At 59.5% G+C, this 18,523-nt stretch overlaps 5 protein-coding genes across 5 annotated transcripts; 1 reads left to right on the top strand and 4 right to left on the bottom strand.

The window, feature by feature from the left end:
* Positions 1-419: 419 nt before the first annotated feature.
* Positions 420-1,155, top strand: BXZ73DRAFT_42215 (orotate phosphoribosyltransferase; the record flags this gene model as incomplete). Its single annotated transcript, XM_048018913.1, has 2 exons — positions 420-511; positions 570-1,155. 2 exons carry the CDS (start codon positions 420-422, stop codon positions 1,153-1,155), a joined length of 678 nt encoding a protein of 225 aa, XP_047880869.1.
* A 1,321-nt stretch (positions 1,156-2,476) lies between these two features.
* On the bottom strand, positions 2,477-3,499 carry BXZ73DRAFT_88330 (DER1-domain-containing protein; the record flags this gene model as incomplete). The annotated part of the gene is made up of 5 exons (XM_048024902.1): positions 2,477-2,914; positions 3,015-3,105; positions 3,162-3,201; positions 3,258-3,291; positions 3,347-3,499. The coding sequence occupies 5 exons, from the start codon at positions 3,497-3,499 to the stop codon at positions 2,477-2,479; spliced, it is 756 nt and encodes a 251-aa protein (XP_047880868.1).
* A 1,263-nt stretch (positions 3,500-4,762) lies between these two features.
* Positions 4,763-6,112, bottom strand: BXZ73DRAFT_41966 (uncharacterized protein; the record flags this gene model as incomplete). The annotated part of the gene is made up of 6 exons (XM_048018868.1): positions 4,763-5,401; positions 5,480-5,544; positions 5,614-5,688; positions 5,745-5,814; positions 5,868-5,963; positions 6,026-6,112. 6 exons carry the CDS (start codon positions 6,110-6,112, stop codon positions 4,763-4,765), a joined length of 1,032 nt encoding a protein of 343 aa, XP_047880867.1.
* A 799-nt stretch (positions 6,113-6,911) lies between these two features.
* Positions 6,912-11,855, bottom strand: BXZ73DRAFT_88328 (3-hydroxy-3-methylglutaryl-coenzyme A reductase; the record flags this gene model as incomplete). The annotated part of the gene is made up of 10 exons (XM_048024901.1): positions 6,912-7,095; positions 7,134-7,162; positions 7,195-7,309; positions 7,366-8,218; positions 8,269-9,229; positions 9,279-9,536; positions 9,686-10,216; positions 10,271-10,630; positions 10,754-11,033; positions 11,713-11,855. 10 exons carry the CDS (start codon positions 11,853-11,855, stop codon positions 6,912-6,914), a joined length of 3,714 nt encoding a protein of 1,237 aa, XP_047880866.1.
* A 3,745-nt stretch (positions 11,856-15,600) lies between these two features.
* On the bottom strand, positions 15,601-17,929 carry BXZ73DRAFT_42294 (G-alpha-domain-containing protein; the record flags this gene model as incomplete). Its single annotated transcript, XM_048018929.1, has 11 exons — positions 15,601-15,650; positions 15,703-15,736; positions 15,790-15,872; positions 15,930-16,110; positions 16,163-16,233; positions 16,355-16,381; positions 16,492-16,617; positions 16,679-16,731; positions 16,783-17,374; positions 17,634-17,654; positions 17,713-17,929. The coding sequence occupies 11 exons, from the start codon at positions 17,927-17,929 to the stop codon at positions 15,601-15,603; spliced, it is 1,455 nt and encodes a 484-aa protein (XP_047880865.1).
* Between the last annotated feature and the right edge of the window lie 594 nt (positions 17,930-18,523).

Here is an 18,523-nt window from a genome sequence, read left to right as displayed (position 1 = left end):
GGCCTTAAAGGGAGCAGAGTGGACGCACCTCACTAGCACCTCATGGACTTGGCGAATTTGTACAAATGATCTCAACGGGAGGGAAGAAGCAGAGAAGCGGGCGCATTCCTGGACGAGCGAGAGGATTGATAGGACCTCGGAGGCCGGAACGCGGGGGATGGGAACAATTGGAGGATTGGCACAAAGAAGCCAGTCTGCAAGTTAGCGGGTTGGCGAAGGTGGCGGAGAGATTTCGCCGAGATGAAGAGGCATACCGGACGGGAGCTGGGAGAAGGGAGGTGTGGAGGAGGGCAATATGACTGCGAGGAAGAACGCCGGAGGGAGGCCGAGAATAGGCGTCACCACAAAGTCCGACGCTGTGATTAGCTAGGATTGGAGTCCAGCGTCTGCGCAATCACGTCCTCCTCCGCAAACCAAGCATGGCCCTCAAAACATATCAGACAGAACTCATTGAACATGGCATGGCCGCCGGTGCGCTCAAGTTCGGCAGTTTCACCCTGAAATCTGGCCGGTCCGTCCCCCGATATCCTCATGGCAAGATACAGATAGTACTGATCCTCTAGTACCAGCCTTTCACCCTACTTCTTTAACGCCGCCCTTCTCGCCTCGGGCCCCGTTCTCGACACCCTTTGTTCCGCGTATGCTACGACCATCGCTGGGGCGCTCGCATCTGGGGCACTGCCCGAGTTCGACGTCCTCTTCGGCCCCGCATACAAGGGCATTCCCTTTGCGGCCGGTGCCGCGCTCCTCCTCCATCGCGAGCATCAGCTCAGCGTCGACTTCGCGTACAACCGCAAGGAGGCCAAGGACCACGGTGAAGGCGGCATCACCGTTGGCGCGCCCATCGCTGGCAGGCGGGTCCTCATCCTCGACGACGTCGCGACTGCGGGGACCGCGATCCGTGGCGCGATCGACATCGTCAAGCGCGAGGGTGGCTCCGTGGTGGGCGCTGTGCTCATGCTCGATCGTCAGGAGGTTGGGAAGGACGGGCGCAGTACTATCGCCGAGGTCGAGGAGCTCGTCGGAGGCAAGGGCCGCGTGCCGACCATCCTGCAGATGACCGACCTTATGCAGTGGCTTCGGGAGCACGGCCGCCTAGCAGAACTCGGGGAGATGCAGGAATACTGGGAGAAGTACGGTGTGAAGGAGGACTGAGTGCGTAGCTGCGGGGGAAGGAAGGTGTTCGGTGTTCCGCAGAACGAGAATCTGAAACTGTATTTTCATAACCTACTGTGCTCTCCTACGCAGATCCACCGTCTGGAGCGCATGCCTCATCCTGCACCCCTCCCTTCCAGTCGTCCATGAGCAACCCCCACTCTAAGCGTTCGGAGCCGTTGAATGGGTTCTTGATCGGCGCCATCCAAACGGTGTCTCGCCCACGGCACGTCGGCCCCGCAGTCCGCAGCGCCGGGGACTAAACCGCGTCCAGCCGAAATAACCACTGCCTCCCTCCTTGGGCACCGCGAACCCGGCCTCCTAATGACCTTCAGATTGTGGGCAGATTAGCTCGTTCAATGGGACCCAAATCTCCCGACACCATCGGGCTCAGGGAATGGCAACGGGGGAGGATCCACAACGATGCACAACGCGGGCACCTCACCGATCCAAGGGCGAAACCCCCGCGGTCCCGAGCCCCGCACTTCCGCCAGCCTGTTTGAGCAGCGAAATCCACGCACCGGCGCACATCGCCGGGTTTTCGTAAGTCATGCGTTCTGCTTCTGAAGGCCTTGGGGTCACTTGAGACGTGAGGGATTTACGCCGCTTGCCGTGCGTGTGCTCGAAGCGCGGGAGGCGTAGGTTGAACGGCGTGGGTGGGCCAGAGCCTCACCATGCTCCGTGAGCGTGCTAAAACGCCGCTGAACGGCTAGACGCGGGGAAGTTCCGGCCGCTAATTCGACTGTGAAGATAGGAAGAGCGGTGTTTTGCAGACGACATCCGGCCGAAACATGCGCCTTCGACAACGCATGCATCGTCGGGCGCACGGTCCTTGCTTTTTCTTGCAGACCTCCATGTTGACCCATAGAGAGTGGGTAGATCGCGGGTGCCAATCATCTGGCGACTAGTCTGGGCAACCCGAGGCCAGCCTGGGCTGAATTGCTGACCGCAAATCATAGAGACCGCGTTGCGTCCTCATTTTTGCATCGTTTGGAACGGCTTAGACCACAGTCCGAAGTAATTCCTCTGATAATCGGTGAACAGTGCTTGGAAGCACGTGTCAAAATAATATTCTGCCGCACACATGATGAGTCTGATGACGTCACAGCACCACCAACACTCACTACAAGCACTTCAGCCGTCCTTCATACCAATATTACATAGCTTGATTCCAACAGCATGAAGCAGCGAACACTGGTTCATAAGTCAGATTCCAGGCATCCACCCGACGGTGTAGTACTTGTTGAATATCTCATACAACAAGGACAGATGGAGTAACTCACTACAGCCCAACACGACACAGTCTGGAACCCTCCACAGTTCACCGGCCCAACCGACGCCCAGATCCCCAGCTGTGCCCGTCACCAGCCCGCGCATCGGCGTCACGCACCTGCCTCGGGGTCACGACTGACACGCCCCCACCCATCCTGACCGGCTCCCCGCCACCGGTCTGTCCCATGAGCCTTCTCAAGAAGTTCGGCGCGTTGAGCGCGGGACGGACGGCGCGAGCTTCCCACGCGCCCCACCACCACAGGTGACCGATGACGGCGCCGGACATGGCAGTCGCGCCAGCGTGGGGGCCGCCATTGAGGAGGTCGAGTGCGACGAAGACGTACGGCCAGTAGATGACGGGGAAGGTGACGAGGCCGAACAGCGAGGTCATGGCACCCGCGGGGGCGAGCGCAGAGTTGATGTAGGACAGCGCGCAGAGGAAGGCGCGGGTGTGAATAAGGACGTTTGTGCGTTTGGCGTTGAGGAGCTGGGGGGTTGAGAGTGCATGAATGAGGTGCGTCGGGAAAACGATGCGCTGCGCAGAGCGCAGCAGGAGGGAAGGACGTGTCTGAGATAACGGAACTTACCAGGATGCCAATAACTGAAAGAAACATCTGCCACACATAGTCTGCTGGGCGACCTGCATACGACACTGTTTCGAGTTCATTTGAGGTACGACTACGGAGACATTACGGTCAGCGAGGTGGGAAAACAAGGGGCCAGAGCAGACGTACTATAACGTTGCAATCATGAATATGAAGTTGATTCCTCCCACTGAACAAACACACTTGAGCTTTTATATCATGAAGCAGCCAAGGGCGGGAGCATACCTTCAATGAACATAGTGGTGAATGCTCTCCAAATCTGAAACCGACCGGAGTGAGGACGTAGTCGTGGATAGGCTCACAGCGCCACGTACCTCGAACTGGTATCTTACAGAGGGCCATATCCACGCAACTCTGTAGAATCCATAAAGATTCATGATGACGGGCAACGACACTGCTGCCATGGACAGACAGAGCGTGCGTGTAATGGGAGGGATTTTGTTGATCTCCGCCACAATGCCTGACATCTTGTAGAGTGTTTGGGGTAAAAGGTCAAAATTTACGGTAGATCCACTGAAGCTGAAGAGAGAGGAGGCTATGAAGGTTGGTTTTGGCGTAGGACAGGGCTGAGTCTTTCGACAGGAAGGTATGGCTGAGGCGCCTGAACACGTAGCCGGAGCCGCAAGCCACGGTCACGTGCGCTGGTCTTCCTCGACGTTCTTGTGAATTCTCCTGCAGGCTGCCAGCTGGTGTGAGCTCTTCAAAGGTTTTGTTCGTAACATGCTGCCGGGTGCGGGGAGCCTCCGGCAGTGTATTTCAACGAGGGGGGCTATACAGTGAACTCATCATCTTCAGTTTCGCTTGCACTGTCGCCGCGTTGCTGATACGAGAGCTCGGGCAGCTCCTGCAGCGCATTAAGATCGTCATCGTCAAGGGTTAAAAAAGGACTGTTTCTCTCTGTGCAGTCGTCCTCTAATTGTTTTTAGCACTACCTTTGAACGCAGTCGACATGGTGAGTTGACCCCAACCAGCCTAACTTCGCCCAACCGATAATGACGCATTTTTTGCAGGTGGACCGTCTCTTCGCGCACACGCTATCTCAGCGGCTTCTATACGCTGCTCGACTGCTACTTCTCAGACATACGGTACACCCCGCCCACAATCCACCACCTAAATGCCTCCGGTATTTTCTTTGAGTTCGTCAACATTGTGTGCTTCCTCGAGTCTCGCCCCGGCTGACCACACTGCACGTCGTGCTCGACGCCACCAGCCCAGCTAGGTGCGCCCGCGCCCGCCGCGCTCCTCACGGTCTGGTTCGCGACTGGCTGAGGTCGCACAGCGAGGCGTCAGTGATGCGCCTGCGCACAGCGCAAGTCGGGATGCCCCTCAAGGAGCCAGAGGCATGCAGAGCGCGTCGCGGCGCACCAACGCGTTTGAGAAGATCGCAGGGCGGGTCGACGCGGGTGCGGAGAGAGAAAATAAGACTCGTGGACAGATATGACCTACTGCCTGTAACACTTTTGTACTCCTCGCATAGTGTGTCAATATATGGAGAACGTGCGAACTGAACAGTAGATGCCGTTCATCTTCACTTGGGAGGTAGACCGGGAATCTGTCTTGCACCTGCATCCAGGATGTTTTCCGGGGTGTTCACGTTCATGTCCTGGAGCTCTCCAAGCTGGCCGGGGCGAAGCCCGGCTAGCCTTGTTCAAACCAAGCGCTTGGCAGGCCGAGGTGGTATTACTTCTACAGAGTTAGTGCACTTCGTCTGTGATATCAGTCTCCTTCCTTCACCGCGACATCTTGAACTCCGCAGGCATCTCCTTCCCCGTGAGCCCGTTGACGAGGTTCGTCGCCGCCATCGTCGCCATCCCGATCCGCGTCTCCGTCGTCGCGCTCCCGATGTGCGGCACGACGACGCACCGCGGCGCCGCCACGAGCGGGTGGTCCGCCGCGACCTTCGGCTCGCCCTCGACGACGTCCAGCCCCGCGCCGTACAGCCACCCCTCGCCCAGCGCCCTCGCGAGCGCGTCCGAGTCCACGAGCGTCCCCCGCGCCGTGTTCACGAGCACCGCCGTCCGCTTCATCTCCCGCAGGAACGCCTCGCCGACGACGTGGTGCGTCGCCGCGCCGCCCGGCGCGAGCACGAACACGACGTCACTCTCGCGCGCGAGCTCGGGCAGGGGCACGCGGCGGACCTCGCGCACGCCGAAGCGCGCCGCGTGCGCCGCGTCTTGGGCCGCGTCGGGCGGGGTGGCGGGGTTCGCAGCGTAGAGCGCGCGCTGGAAGCCGAAGGGGACGATGCGGGCGAGCGTGGCGTGCGCGATGCGCCCGAAGCCGAGGAAGCCGGCGGTGCGGGTGGGGGAGACGGCGCTCGGGCTTAGCTGGCGGCCGCAGAAGCCGAAGGGAGCCCATTCGTACTTTGGCCACTGGTTGGGAGCGAATAATGGGAGGGGTCAGGATAGGAAGGGCTAGAGGAGGAGAAGACGTACGTCGCCGGACTGCACGATTTGTGCCGTCTCTTTGACGTTGCGCCCTGCCATGAGCGCGAGCATAACGGAAAGGTCTGCGACTGGATGTGGAGGCCAGTAGTCAGCGCACCATGTCAACTCTCCGTGCCACACGAACGTAGAGCACCGACCTGCGTCGGTGAGAACGTCTGGAGTGTATCCGAGGCGGATACCGCGTTTTGAGAGCTCATTCACGTCGACGTGTTCTAGCGAAGCAAGTGAGAGACCGGACGGCACCGGCACGACGTCGTACAGCACAAACCGTATCCGACCGACATGGTAGACACAAGACACAAAGACGGCCCCGCGGCGTCACAGAGCTCTGCGTCCACCTGAGAGCAGGCATCAGCGACTGTCATAATACTGTCTCAACCACAGCACGTACCTTGTCTGTGAGCATGACAAGGATCGCAACGGCGCCCGGAGCGTTGTCCAGCAGCCACTTCCGCTCGCAGATCGAGTTGTGCGGCCACAAGACCACCTGAAATCTCCCTAGTGAGCATTCTGTGGGATATTGCACAATAAGTGGTCTTTCATACACACCTCAAGCGCCGAGTTGTCGAGCAATATCGGCATGGCCTCTGGCCCCAGATTGCGCGAAACGACGACCTTCATACCTGCGGCTGACATTGCCCCCGCAGTGTCGAGGTGGGATGAAATGGACGCAAGACGGACTGCCGCGGCCGTGGAGGACGTGGCGGCAGGAGAAGGAAACATACCGCTTGCGATCCATGGTTGTGCGCGCTGCTATATCGCGCGGAGATGGACCCGGCTGACTGCTGGCAGGGGCCCGGACGGCCCGCCGTGCCGCCTACCTCCGACGATGATTTACGGGGCTACAGTATTTAAACACCAGTGAAAGAGAACCGCCTACACGATAGTTCGCTTTATGCCCACGTGAAAGACTCCCCATGTCACCTCCCGTTCACAAAGAAATCGCCAACACGTCAGTTGCATGTCACACCTCGCGACAGACAGCCAATTGGGAGCATTGCAAGTAAATGAAAATCTCCGCCTGCAATTACCGTGAATGTCATGCGGGCTGTGCGTGGTCAATGTCACAGGTGAAAGACGTTCAGGAGACAAGGGAAATCTATATGCGTGCGCTATATCCACGCCTCAAGAAATACATGTACGTCGTAAGTTACGGGTAAGGCCGGTACCACTAAGGCACGGGGCAGTCGTGCACGCTATAACTATCAAGCAACAAGCAGAGCAGCGACGAACAACGAATAGAGCACAGCGTGGAAGCGGCCAGCGTCAGCGGCGAGATCGAGCAGCGTGCAGATGGGAGCGGAGTGAAAGAGGAGGGATGAGCAAGAACAGGTGCGTGTGGTGTGGATGTGCGTGTGCGATGCGGGTGGAGGATGTGAATAGTAAAAGTACAGTAAGCGGCGACAAGCGAATGCCACCCTCCCTTGAACGCCCCTCACTTGGCCTCCACGATGTATCCCACCGCATGTGCCTTCTCCTCCGCCGGGCCCGGCGTCGGCAGTTGCATCTGCAGCTCCGCAGTCTCCGGCGCAGGCGTGTGCGGCCGTGAGGGCATCGGCGTGTTCAGCTGCGAGCGGTTGTGCGCGAGGTGCGCGCGGACGAGGTGGCCCGCGGCGAGGCTGAGATGAGCGAGAGCTCGCCCGCCATGACGGCGGACGCAATGATCCGCGCGAGCTGTTGCGCGTTCTGGCCCGGGTTGTCGGGTGCGCGCCCGCGACGCCGAGCATTTCGAGCACCGCGTACTGTGGGCTGAGGATCGTGCCGCCGCCAATCGTGCCGACCTCGATACAGGGCATTGTGATTGTCACTAGCAGGTCCTCGCCGCCGTTCGTTCTATGGAGAAGACATGTCAGCATTAGACGTAGTGTTTGCGCAGGCGGACAACGTACGGTTCCATGAGCGTCATGCACTGCGAGCTCTCGACGTTCTGAGCCGGGTCCTGGCCAGTCGCGAGGAAGATCGCAGTGAGGATATTCGCCGCGTGCGCGTTGAACCCGCCGACCGAGCCCGCCATCGCACTTCCGATCAGGTTCTTCTTCGTGTTCACGTTGCACAGCGACTCGACCGTGGTCTTCAGCACCGTCTTCACGACCTTGCCAGGGATGACGGCCTCCGCGACGACGCTCTTCCCGCGGCCCTCGATCCAGTTGATCGCCGCGGGCTTCTTGTCCGTGCAGTAGTTGCCCGAGAGCGCGAGGACGATCATCTCCGGGAATTGGTGACCGAGCACTTCGAGTGCCTTCTCCGTCGCCTTCGAGATCATGTTCATACCCATCGCGTCGCCGGTACGCGTCGCGAAGCGAACGAAGAGTGTCCGGCCGGCCATCGCGCACTTGATCTTCTGCAGGCGAGCAAAGCGTGAAGTCGACTCGAAGGCTTCTCGAATGGCGGCGTAGCCGTCCTCGGACTCGATGAAGGCACGGGCCTCGGCGGCGCGGACAACGGACGGGAAGTCGATAGCGGGTCCGCGGGTCATGGCATCGGCGGTGAGAACGGTAGTGACACCTCCGCCGGCGTTGAGAGCCTTGCATCCACGAGATGCAGACGCGACGAGGGTACCCTCGGCGGTGGCCATCGGGATAGGGTACATGAGACCGTCGATCTTGAGCGGGCCGGCGATACCGAGAGGAAGAGGCATGTAACCAATAACGTTCTCGCAGCAAGCACCCATAACCCGGGAGTAGTCGTAATCCTTGACAGGGATGAGGGAGTTCTCCAAAGTCTTAGTTCGGGAAGCGCGGGCTGGACAGATGTTAGTGGTCTCCCGCGACGTGGATCAACAAGTAACTCACAAATAAGAGCACGACGGATGCGGACAGCACGGTCGTAGTCACCAAGCATTTTCTCCAGCGCGTAAGGCGCAATCTTGCCGGTCTGGCTGAGCAGAATTACTTCTTCATCGTTGAGAGTCTTGAGCGCCACCGACACAGGGCGAGGACCGTTCTCAAACACGTCCACACAATCCGCAAGGGAGCGAACCTCCATGGCAGGCTCCATGTCGGGAGTCTCGGGGGTGATAGGCTCGACGGGAGGAGGGGAGCGGATAGGCAGAGTGTTCTTGAGCTTCTGGTCGACGCTATCCAGGTTGAGCGGGCGGCTGAGGATGCTGAGAGCGGGTTTGACTTCATGCCCGACCTCGGGCCCCTTGGTGGACGCAGCGGGGATAGCGACAGTAGGTGCAGCGCTCGCCATGAAGACTACGGGGGCGGGGGCGTGGTGTTCCTCCTCTTCTTCCGGCTCCTCCGCGAGCTTGACGATGGAGCGGGCGCGAGAACGGAAGCGCACACCTTGACTGCGAACCGCACGCACTGCAGCTAGGCCGGAGCCAGCGGAGATACCCCTTAGAAGGAAGCCGTTGAGGGCGACGCTAACCGCGAGGAGGGCAACAATCCACTTGGACACGACGGGGTCGCCAACAAGAGAGCTCCAGGAAGTCATAAAATGCTCGATGGCTTCGCCGGTGCCTGCCTTGGGTTGCGAGAGAGGGGCAGTCGGAACAGCATGAAGATAGACGGGAGGAGCAATCTTCACGACAACCTCGACAGGGTGGGAAACGTCTGCAATCGTGGGCATGCTCTCGGAAACGGAGAGAGCGGAGAGAACATGCGCGATGCCAGGGCTGTTCATGTCAACGCGGGGAGTAGGAGCTTCGGGGACGGTGCGGAGCGGGTGTCTCTGGTGGCGAGCATTGGCAGTGGCGGGGGTGAGGGTAGTGCAGAAGTTCAGGATGTGGAGAGTGAGGAAAGAGGCAATCTGGACGAAAGGTCAAACACGAATTCGCTTAACAAGTCGTACCACGCACCAAGAGAAGCTTGAGCCTGGCCATAGGGTTCTCCTCCACTTCCTGCAACTTGCCGCCCTCCTTCAGCAACGAGCCCTTGACACCGATGACTGAGTCCGACACGCGCGACCCAAGGTTCTTCGGGGCCTCAGCAGCGAGGTTTTGCTTGCTGCTCGAGCGAGAGAGCGCTCCACGCACAGGCTTGCCAGCAGCCGTAACTGCAGTAATAGAGCTGGACCGGGAACGCGTCATGTCGCGGGCCTTCTTGATACGACGGACCTAGGAAAAGACAACAAATCAGAACTCGGATTGAAGCCAAATGGCTGAAGCCCCCTCCGCTCGCGATGGCAAGTGCGCACGCGATGATGTCACGTAAGCAAGTCCAACGATCGAGCCAGAAAGTCCCGCCCGAGCACGCATTTACTTACCTCCACCATGACGGTAAGGACCGCGGAGTAGAGCGTGAAAGTCATCACGCAGTCCATGGCGAGCGCGACCGCAGCGACGGAGCAGAACTCTTTGAGGCCGCCGACGTGGCTGTTGACACCAACGAGGAGTACGGCGATTTCGAGCGCGTAGTCGCGCAGAATCACGTTGCCGACGCGATCGAGCGCCTCGAGGATGACGTCGCCGGCGGTCTTCATGCGACCATCTTCCTGAGGCTTGAGCATGTGCGGGTGAGCCAAGACCGCGCGCGCGAGGCGAAGCGGCTTGTCGAAGCCGACGGTACAGACGAGGAAAGGAAGCGCCTCCGTGAGCGCAATCGGGTCGAGAGGGATGTCGAGAGACCGGCACAAGGGCAAGGTGAAAAGGAACGAAATAATGGCCGACGAGAAGATGCCAGTGGAGAGCCAGAAGTTGGAGCCCAGGGCGCGGGACGAGAGGAAGAGTCGGAGGAAAGTCACATGCATGAGGACGTAGCCAGTCAGAACGACAACAATGTCGAGGGAGTCGGCCTTCTACACTCAACGACTTAGTCCACGTCGAAAAGTCATCGAAGATTTAGTACGAACCTTCGCAAGCTCCCAAAAGCGCAATACGAGGGCGCTGAGGGCATAGGCGACCCACTTGCTGCTCTTCATCTCGCCGATGCTCACTTCGCGCTTGCCAGCGTCTACGCCGTACTTGATGCCGTCAACCACAACCTCCTTCTCCCTGCGAAGCGCGCCGAGCCAATCTTCGCGGCTGCCAGGCTGGAACGTGAGAGAGACAACAGGAGAAACGCCGGGTGGCGAGACCACCGTAAAGCACGGAGTCTCAGACCCGTTGTTTCCAGGGTGGTGGCAAATGGATGGGAACGCCTTGCCAGAGAGGGACGGGAGGTCGGAGACGAGGAACTGCGCGACCGCAGACGCGTCGAGGTCGGTCTTCGCCTGCGGAGACGGATATGAGCCCATGAAGGCGGCGCACATACAGACCGAGTGGGTCGCCGAAAACGCGTTGGGGTGACGCGAATCCGGAAGAGCGGTGCCAACGCGCGAGGAAGGAGAACTCACCGTCTTGTCATCAAGTGTGAAGACGAGCTGCTGCAACTCGAGCGCGCCAACGCCAGCCCCGGGGTGCTTCCATGCCTCAGCCCATTCGTGTTGAGTGACTGGTACCCATTCTCCGTCGGTGAGGCGGGCGTAGGCGGGCCGGAGGGCCGGAGGATGCGAAGGCCCGAAGAAAGAGGAGTGCTTGATGCCGGAGAGAATGTGGAAGTAGGCGAGGGTGGCTAGAACGAAGACAGAGACTATAGTCTCAATGGGCGAGAAGACGGTGTGGGTTGACAGCGGCCTAGAAATGGCACGCATTTTGCAGCGACGGTCGGGGAGTCGGGTAGCGTGGCCAAGGGTAACGGGTGTATGCGTGCGTTATAAAACAGAGGGAGCACACGACTAGACGGCGTGGGAGGACGTGTGTGGGCTGAGGGAGGAATGAGGGCCGATACGCGTCAGAGGGTGGAGTGGTACGAGAGCGAGTGGGAGACTAGCTACGCACCGTGCACAGGACGCAGAGAAGGCGGGCTGTCGAGCGCGGGAGGTCGAGAGCGGGGGTCGAGCGCGGATGAACGCGTCGAGGGGGTGTGGTCGCCGGGGACAGCGTCGAGGAAAGCGACAGCTGCGGGGGAGAGTTGAGTCCCGGGTTGGCTGGGGGGAAGGGTGAGTGGGACGATCACGTCCAAATATTGCCCCGGCTAATAACCCATCACTCGCCTCCCTAATTCGGTATCGCACTACTTTTCAGATCACCACCAGGCGCCTCCCGACCCCGGCTCGCCCGATGCCCGTCCACTTCAATACCCTCGCCCGACCCCCGTCTGCCAGTCGCGCAGGCCACGTCGCGCACCAGCACGCCGGATATGTCGCGCGGAACTCAAGGCGCGTATGCAGCTGACCCGCGGCTATTGTCTAGGGCGTATTGTCCTTTCCGCGTCTCATCTCACCTGCCTTCATCTCATCGTCAGACCGCGCACCACAGGTCAGACCACCCCTTCCCGCACGACTTCAGCCACGTCGGAAAGTGTCCGAAAGAGGCGGTGTGCATCTGTTTTCCGGAGCTTGCACCATGCAGGCGCGCCGTCGTATCGTTCCATGCTTTGCACCCTAGTCGTTCCATGTTGGTGGGCGGCTGTCCCGGTGTACGCCCCGGCGCCGGACCATTCACAGCGTCCCGACGGAACCGGTTCTGTCAGACTGTGCATAGCTTCTGTCCCACTCTCCGGAGAGCGGTGTACAATTGGCGACGAGTGCGCGGGTGTATGTCGATGTTGCTCGGTCTGTCGTCGTCATCGGCTCGGGAGGGTGCAAGCGCCGTGGCTCGCGAGTCGCCAACGCCAGGCATTACCAATTCCCTGCCTCTTTGACAAGCTTCAAGGGATCTCACCATCTTGGACAGGCGCACGCAAAGCACGCAGCATGCCGGCATGGTTCAACGTTCAATCGTTCGCCTCTCTCGTTCGTCCGCCGCCGCATTGGTTCTGGCCTCGGAAGAATCATTGGTCGCTGCTAGAAGCTGCAGGGTGGATTGGGTCGAACCAACTTCGGACATCACAAGGTTCGTTCCATTGCTCAACCACTGTCTCGCCGGTACTTATAGCACGGGGCAATACATAGGACTCTACAGCCCTGTAGAAATGGTGAAGCGTAGTTCAAGCCGCTCAGGCCTCCACGCCCTACACGTTTCATATCAAAAATTGATACTGCATATGGCGGCGCTTACCGTAAGGTACCGACTCAGTTCTCGTTCACTAACTGACTGAACGCTCTGCTATCTAAGCCCCTTACGTAGCTCACTGCAGACGTCACGCCCGTCGAAAAGCTGCACAATCGTTCGACGGCATTCTTGCCGCTCGAGCAATACTTAGGTTCGCCAATAAAGTGCGTCCACTTTCCCCACTGTCCCACCTTCGCCAAGTTGCCGAACACCACACTTTCAGGCCCGACGTCCAGCTTCGCATCTTCGACTCCCTGGCCACGCCCACAAATATCGCCATCTAGCGCAATCCACCGCCATCGATCCGCATCGTACCACACTATCTTCGCACGCGCCTTCAAAGCTTCATCCCCCGCCATGCGAACCCACAGCCGAGTAATAGCTACCTCTGCGATAGTGCCCCACGCCCCCTCCTATCGCGTCGTCTTGTCCTTTTGCGCCCCCATCCAGCACCTCCCGCTGTCCATTTGCCGTCCATCGCAACGATTCTCCCGCCTCTTTCTAGCCCACCATATCCTGCCTCGTGGCCCGCCCAGCTCACTACGCGGCCGGCACTTGCGCCCCCAGGGTCAGAACCGTAGGTACCCTATAACGACCGTTAACTCGGCATGTCACCCTCTTGCGTGGCCCCCAGGCCTGGTTTCAGCCCAGACAAGACGCTGCACGATCGTTGGCTCTCGATCGCCCGTCTTTTGCCTCCGCGCCCCGAGCGCCTGTGCCTTTGTCAAACGTCTAACGCCGCCGGACTCTCTTTCTTTTGGGTAGCTCTGGCAACTCCATGGGTGGACACTAGTACTCATCTGTGCTCTTCTCTTTGCGGCGGCCACAATGCCAGGCAACTATGTTATCATCCTCGGACCTTCACCTCCCAGATGTCATTCAAGCGTGCAATGATCCGGGTGGACTTGAGACCCACATAGGTTCGAAGCTCCGCCCCTAAAAGTGTACCAAGACGTCCCTCGTGCCGAGGCCTGCATTCGCCCAGACTGGTCGCGGATACGTTGGATCCACGGCCGCGCCGCGCGTGACATCATCGATGAAACCCCGGTTTTGTAAGTGCCTCACTCATACTCTGGTGCACCGTCTTCCGGGTCGATGCAGGGAGGAGCTAAGCTACAGGGGCCAGAGAGGCTCTCGCCGCATGTCACTCAAGTGTCATCCCTCCGAGCATCCAGCCCCAGCGCCTCGGAATCCTCCCCGGCTGTCTCGACGCGTCGCGACCGGGAGACCTTTCTACTGTCTGCAGGGTTGTCGATGATCTCAGATCCTCCTGCGAGCTTCAAGGATCTCATCCGGCTCGCGAAGATGACGTCGGTCAACTCCGCCAAGGCGGGTGGACCCGCCCGAGGCCCACCTCAATCAGCGGGAACTTCTACAGAGTCGGTCCGCGACACGGACTCGGTCGTTACAAGTAACAGGATAACGTCCCCATGACTTTGTGCAGAACCCGTTCGTGGCCTCGTTGTGCTTCGTATAATCCATGTGGCTGATCCATAGGCTGATGTTTCCTCCCTTCTCAGAAAAGTAACACAGACACGGTGCCTCTTCGCGCACACGGGCCTCGCGGGCGACGACGCTTTTACCGTACGTCCGCCCGCACGTACCCCCAAGGCCATGCACGGTGCCCAGCAGTGTACCGCGATCCTCGCGCTCGTGACGGAAGACCGCGGGAGCCCGGTATGTTACCCACAGACAGTGCATCCGCAGACCGCAGGCGACCGAACCATCGAACTCTAAACCTTCGCGAACTTTCCGCGGGCACTCGTCCACACACATACACACCCTCCGCGCGACGGTCCACAGCGGGTCCCTCCGGAATCATCGCGGCGGCGGCGGCGGCGACCTGAGCATCTGCGCGCGATCTCGTCGGAGCTTCGTGCGCGCCGCGATCGCGCTTCTCGAACCACCGCGGAGACCGCAGGCCCACATACGCGCACACACCCACACGGCTCTCGACGGCGGGCGCGACGTGCAGTCTGCGCGATCGTGGGTCTGTTCCGAGTGCAGTACTCGGGCGTTTGAGTCACGGTACTGCGAACACGACTTGGGCGCCTGCGCGCGCGTCCTTTCAGGGGATGGTTGGAGTGCAAACGAAGAGCGAGCCAGGAGAACGTGTCGCGTTTAGGCGGTACATACAACAACTTTGTTCTAGTGTGCGGGTGCGCACTGGCACCGCGCTGTATACAACACATACATATATCTACACACCGATGGGGGAGAGCCGAGGGCATGATGGGATGGTGACAGAGACAGAGTGGAGAGTCCGTGCGGCAGCGACAACTATGTGTGACAGGATGGGAGACAAAGCATGGGGATGGGATATGCGACGGACATGATAACCAAATAGCAGGGACAGACTACTATGGTAAGTATGTGGGTGAGTGTACGATGGGGTTTACTAGTGCTATGCAAGACCAAGACCATGACCATTTAAGTATGAGATGCACCGAGAAACCAAGGCGAGGGGGAGACATGATGCGACCAGATGTAGGGCATATCCAGGGCCGTAGATGTGCGATGAAAATACACCCAAACCAAGAGACCAGATGAGGTGGATCGAGACTGCGTTCGTGACTGTGACAGGGGCAGGGGGCAGGATGAGAGAGGGAGCGTGACGAGGGACATGAGAGGCATATGAGTGGCGGTGCGGCCGGCCAGCCCTGTTCGGCATTAAGCCGCACAGAACAACGGCGCGGTGAATGGGTGAACCATGGAGGCATGAACGGGAGAGTGGCTGGCGTGTGGGGTCGCGACATCCTCATACCCAATAGAAAAATGACAGACAGCGCGAGGCGGTCTGGCCCCAAACGCGAGCGGAGACGGTGTTTCTCCGGAGGCAGTAGGCATGCCGTGAAGCTTCTTAAGGCAGCGTGCCCTCAACGATGTTCCTGGGCGACTGGTCCTCGCGCTCGTTGAAACGTTAACTCCTGAGCCGCCGGGTCAGGCACGCTAATGGGAACGTGGACGACTTGAGGCCTTGGGGGACCTGGATTACGACAGAGGTCGGAGATTCGGATAGATGCGATCGGCGCCGGAGTCTTGCGCGGGGACCTCGTCCAACGCTTGGCGGCACCGAACGAGCGGCCAAATGTGCCCCTGGTCATCGGGCGTGCCGTGCCTGGGGAAAGCCGTGTAGCTTGACAGACATTCAAAGCAGCTTGGAGGCCCTCAAATGCTCGCGTAACACCATGTCCTTCACTGTGAAAGAGATGAACACGTCATACCATGATAAAGACTGTAACCCACTAACCTGCAGCAATAATGCCACCAGTTGTGGTCGAGTCCTGCAACAAATATATGGAGCAGTGGGCAAAATCTGGTGAGGGCGAAGACGTACGGTGACTGAAGTGCAGAACCCGTAGAACTTCCGCGGTATCGGCGAATGTTCACGATGAATGGCGCTGAACTTGCTCTTGAAGTCTAGGGGGCCAACGGAGATTAGCACGATGTCCGCTAATCCTGTAGCGTGGGACGCACATTTCTGCGCTACGTCGGGGTCATTCGGGCGCTCGCCGAAACTGCGCACATACTTCGCAAGGCGAACCCCGGACTTCAGCTTGGATTCCAATATGTCGCATTTGTTCAGGAAGAGCACCAGGTCCACTTTAGCGAGCAGCTTATTCGAGCAGAGCTCCTTCCAGAGCAGTACGCTGTCCTCCTGCGGCGCAGCAATGAGCAAGCGGCAACGATTTCGCATTTAAATAACACACCAATCGGTTCACGCTCCTGTCTTCTGCCAGCACTTGATCGAAGGCGGATATGGGAGCGAGAAAGATGATGGCTGAAAGTAGAATGAGCGCGAGTCCCCACGCCATGTTTCACCGGGTCTCACCATTCACTACACACCAAAGAGAGCCAAGTCAGAATGTGTCCTGCGCACTAATGAGGTGAGCTGCACCCACCATCATCGAAGAACGGCACCCAGGTCGCTGTGGTACAATATTTAGTCAATCAGGTGGGCGGAGAGACCATGCGCGCTAAACTCACGTCGCTACAGTAAAGTGTCAGTCACGTTATAAGCAACGATCGGTGGAAGGACGGACTTGGGAGCGAGAACCGCCGACGTCGATGATTCGCCACTCTGTCCCCCTCTCGTCACCCGCTTCCATGTGGAAACTGTATTCGGAAACGCCGACCGTCTTCAGTCGCGCCCTCAGAACGTCGTCTGTCAGGCGATGCCAAAGTCAGTGAACGAGCAGATACAGGCACGCCCGCCCGCTGCTCACCTTCTGATGGGAAGTACTGAACAGCGGTTACGCGATCGATGTCGTTGAGATAACTGGGTCTCGTGGGTAAATGCGGTTGATCAAGTGTTTTGTGAGCGACTCACAATCCTGGACTATCTTCTATGCGGACTTTCCGACGCCGGAGTACATGTCGCACTATCGAGTCGTTCCAGAGTGCTACAATGTCTGCCCGACAGTGATGCAGCATTGTCTGACATTCGTCGATCGTCTCTTGCCCAGTTGTGCCGGCAGACTGAGGACGTCCAGTAACCCGTTTCCAGGCTGCTCCTGGGCGAACGAAGACCTCGTTATTGTGCAGAGCATGCGTTGGGGGTGAGCTCCAGTGGGACGAAACGTTGCCGTTGACACTATTGCTGCCACCATACCCGAGTGTGGTCGCTTCCGAGTCGTTTGGGGGACACAATTTGGCGATGAGCAGGGACTCGACGTGTCGCAGAGGGTAGAGGCGTCTCCGGAGCTCTTCGAGGTGGGGAGGAAGGGCGACATGATTTTCCGACTCTGAGTCTGAATCAGGGTCAGAAGTGTACACCGACGGTTCATAAACGTCTCGTCTCCGAATGTCGGTAAGGGTGTCGAGGATATTGTGGATGGACCGTACGATGTTTAACTGGATGACAGCGCGCCATAAAATACGCTCCTCGCGAAACGCGTTTGGAGTGTAGAGTCTTTGGAACTCTGCAACTGCCGGTCAGCATCTCGGCTGAGACGAACATCGTAACTTAGGGACAAGCAAAGGGCGGGATGCAGGGTGCAGGAGGGATGTCTGGAAGAGAGAGAGACTGTTCGCTTGGAAAGAGCGGCCCGAGAAGAAGAAAGGGGGCGTGGAAGCACTTCGGCGAGGACCTGGGCGTTCGTCGATCCCGGGAATCCTCGTTCCGCGCCGGCCGACGAGCCTGGGACGCCCGAGAACGGATCGGATAGTATGAGTACTCACGACGAAGGGTGGTAGATTTGCCTGGAGAGAGGAGGGCGGAGATGAGGGACCGCGAGGGCGCGTGGGGGACGAGACGGACCTGATTCACTCTGTCCCAGGAGAAGGAGACGGACGAGCTTGTGCTTCTTGCGCTGCTGGCGCTCGAGACGAATGGCCTCGTCTATGGCGTGGCTGACGCGCTTTGCAGCCTCCTCGCTGGCGACACGGACCGCCTTCTCCTCGTCGGTCTCGTCGATCGGGGGGCGGAGGGCGGCGGCGAGCGGGTCGCGGTCCGGAGCAATGCGGGCGGCGGGCATGGGGGGCGCGCGCGGGCAGGGAGAGAAGAGCGGGGCGGGGAGGGGCGTGGAGGGAAAAGATGAGAGACATATGAACGCTCGCGTTGGCTGCTGCAAGAAATCCAGGATCCAAGGGCGCCTCCGGATCCGTCGCGACGACTGCAGAGAAGCGCCCGCGCGTCCTCGATCGTCCGACTCCGTGGGTTCCAATTTCACCTCCGCCCAGGCGAGCAATCACGCACCGCCATCCGCCAACTACTGCCCTCTCACCGCTGACCTTGTGCCTGTGATGTTAGCCCCTCGCCCGCTGCCGCCTCCCGCGCGCACCTCGCGCACTCGATCCTAGCTCGCGTTCGCGTTCGCGGCCCTGGGCACCCAGCACGCATCGCGCGGCGCCCAACGTGTCGAGGCCGACCGCGTCCGTTGATCGCGCGTGTGATCGCTCCGCCGCGCGCGCACATCACTACAGCGGGGGACCTCGCGTCGCTGCCGTCCTGCGCGGACGGACTCGTGTGCTCTGTAAGCATCTCCTCACGGACGGAAGCCGTGCCTGTTCGTCAGGCACCGAAGTTTCCGCAAACCTTCTTACGGCCCCTTGCGCCCCCCTGCAGCGTC

Source organism: Epithele typhae (assembly GCF_022376455.1).
Source record: "Epithele typhae strain CBS 203.58 chromosome Unknown BXZ73scaffold_7, whole genome shotgun sequence".
In the NCBI taxonomy this organism is placed as follows: Eukaryota; Fungi; Basidiomycota; class Agaricomycetes; order Polyporales; family Epitheliaceae; genus Epithele; species Epithele typhae.
The sequence above is the reverse complement of the archived record's forward strand: the minus strand, read 5'-3'. Positions and strand labels throughout refer to the sequence as shown.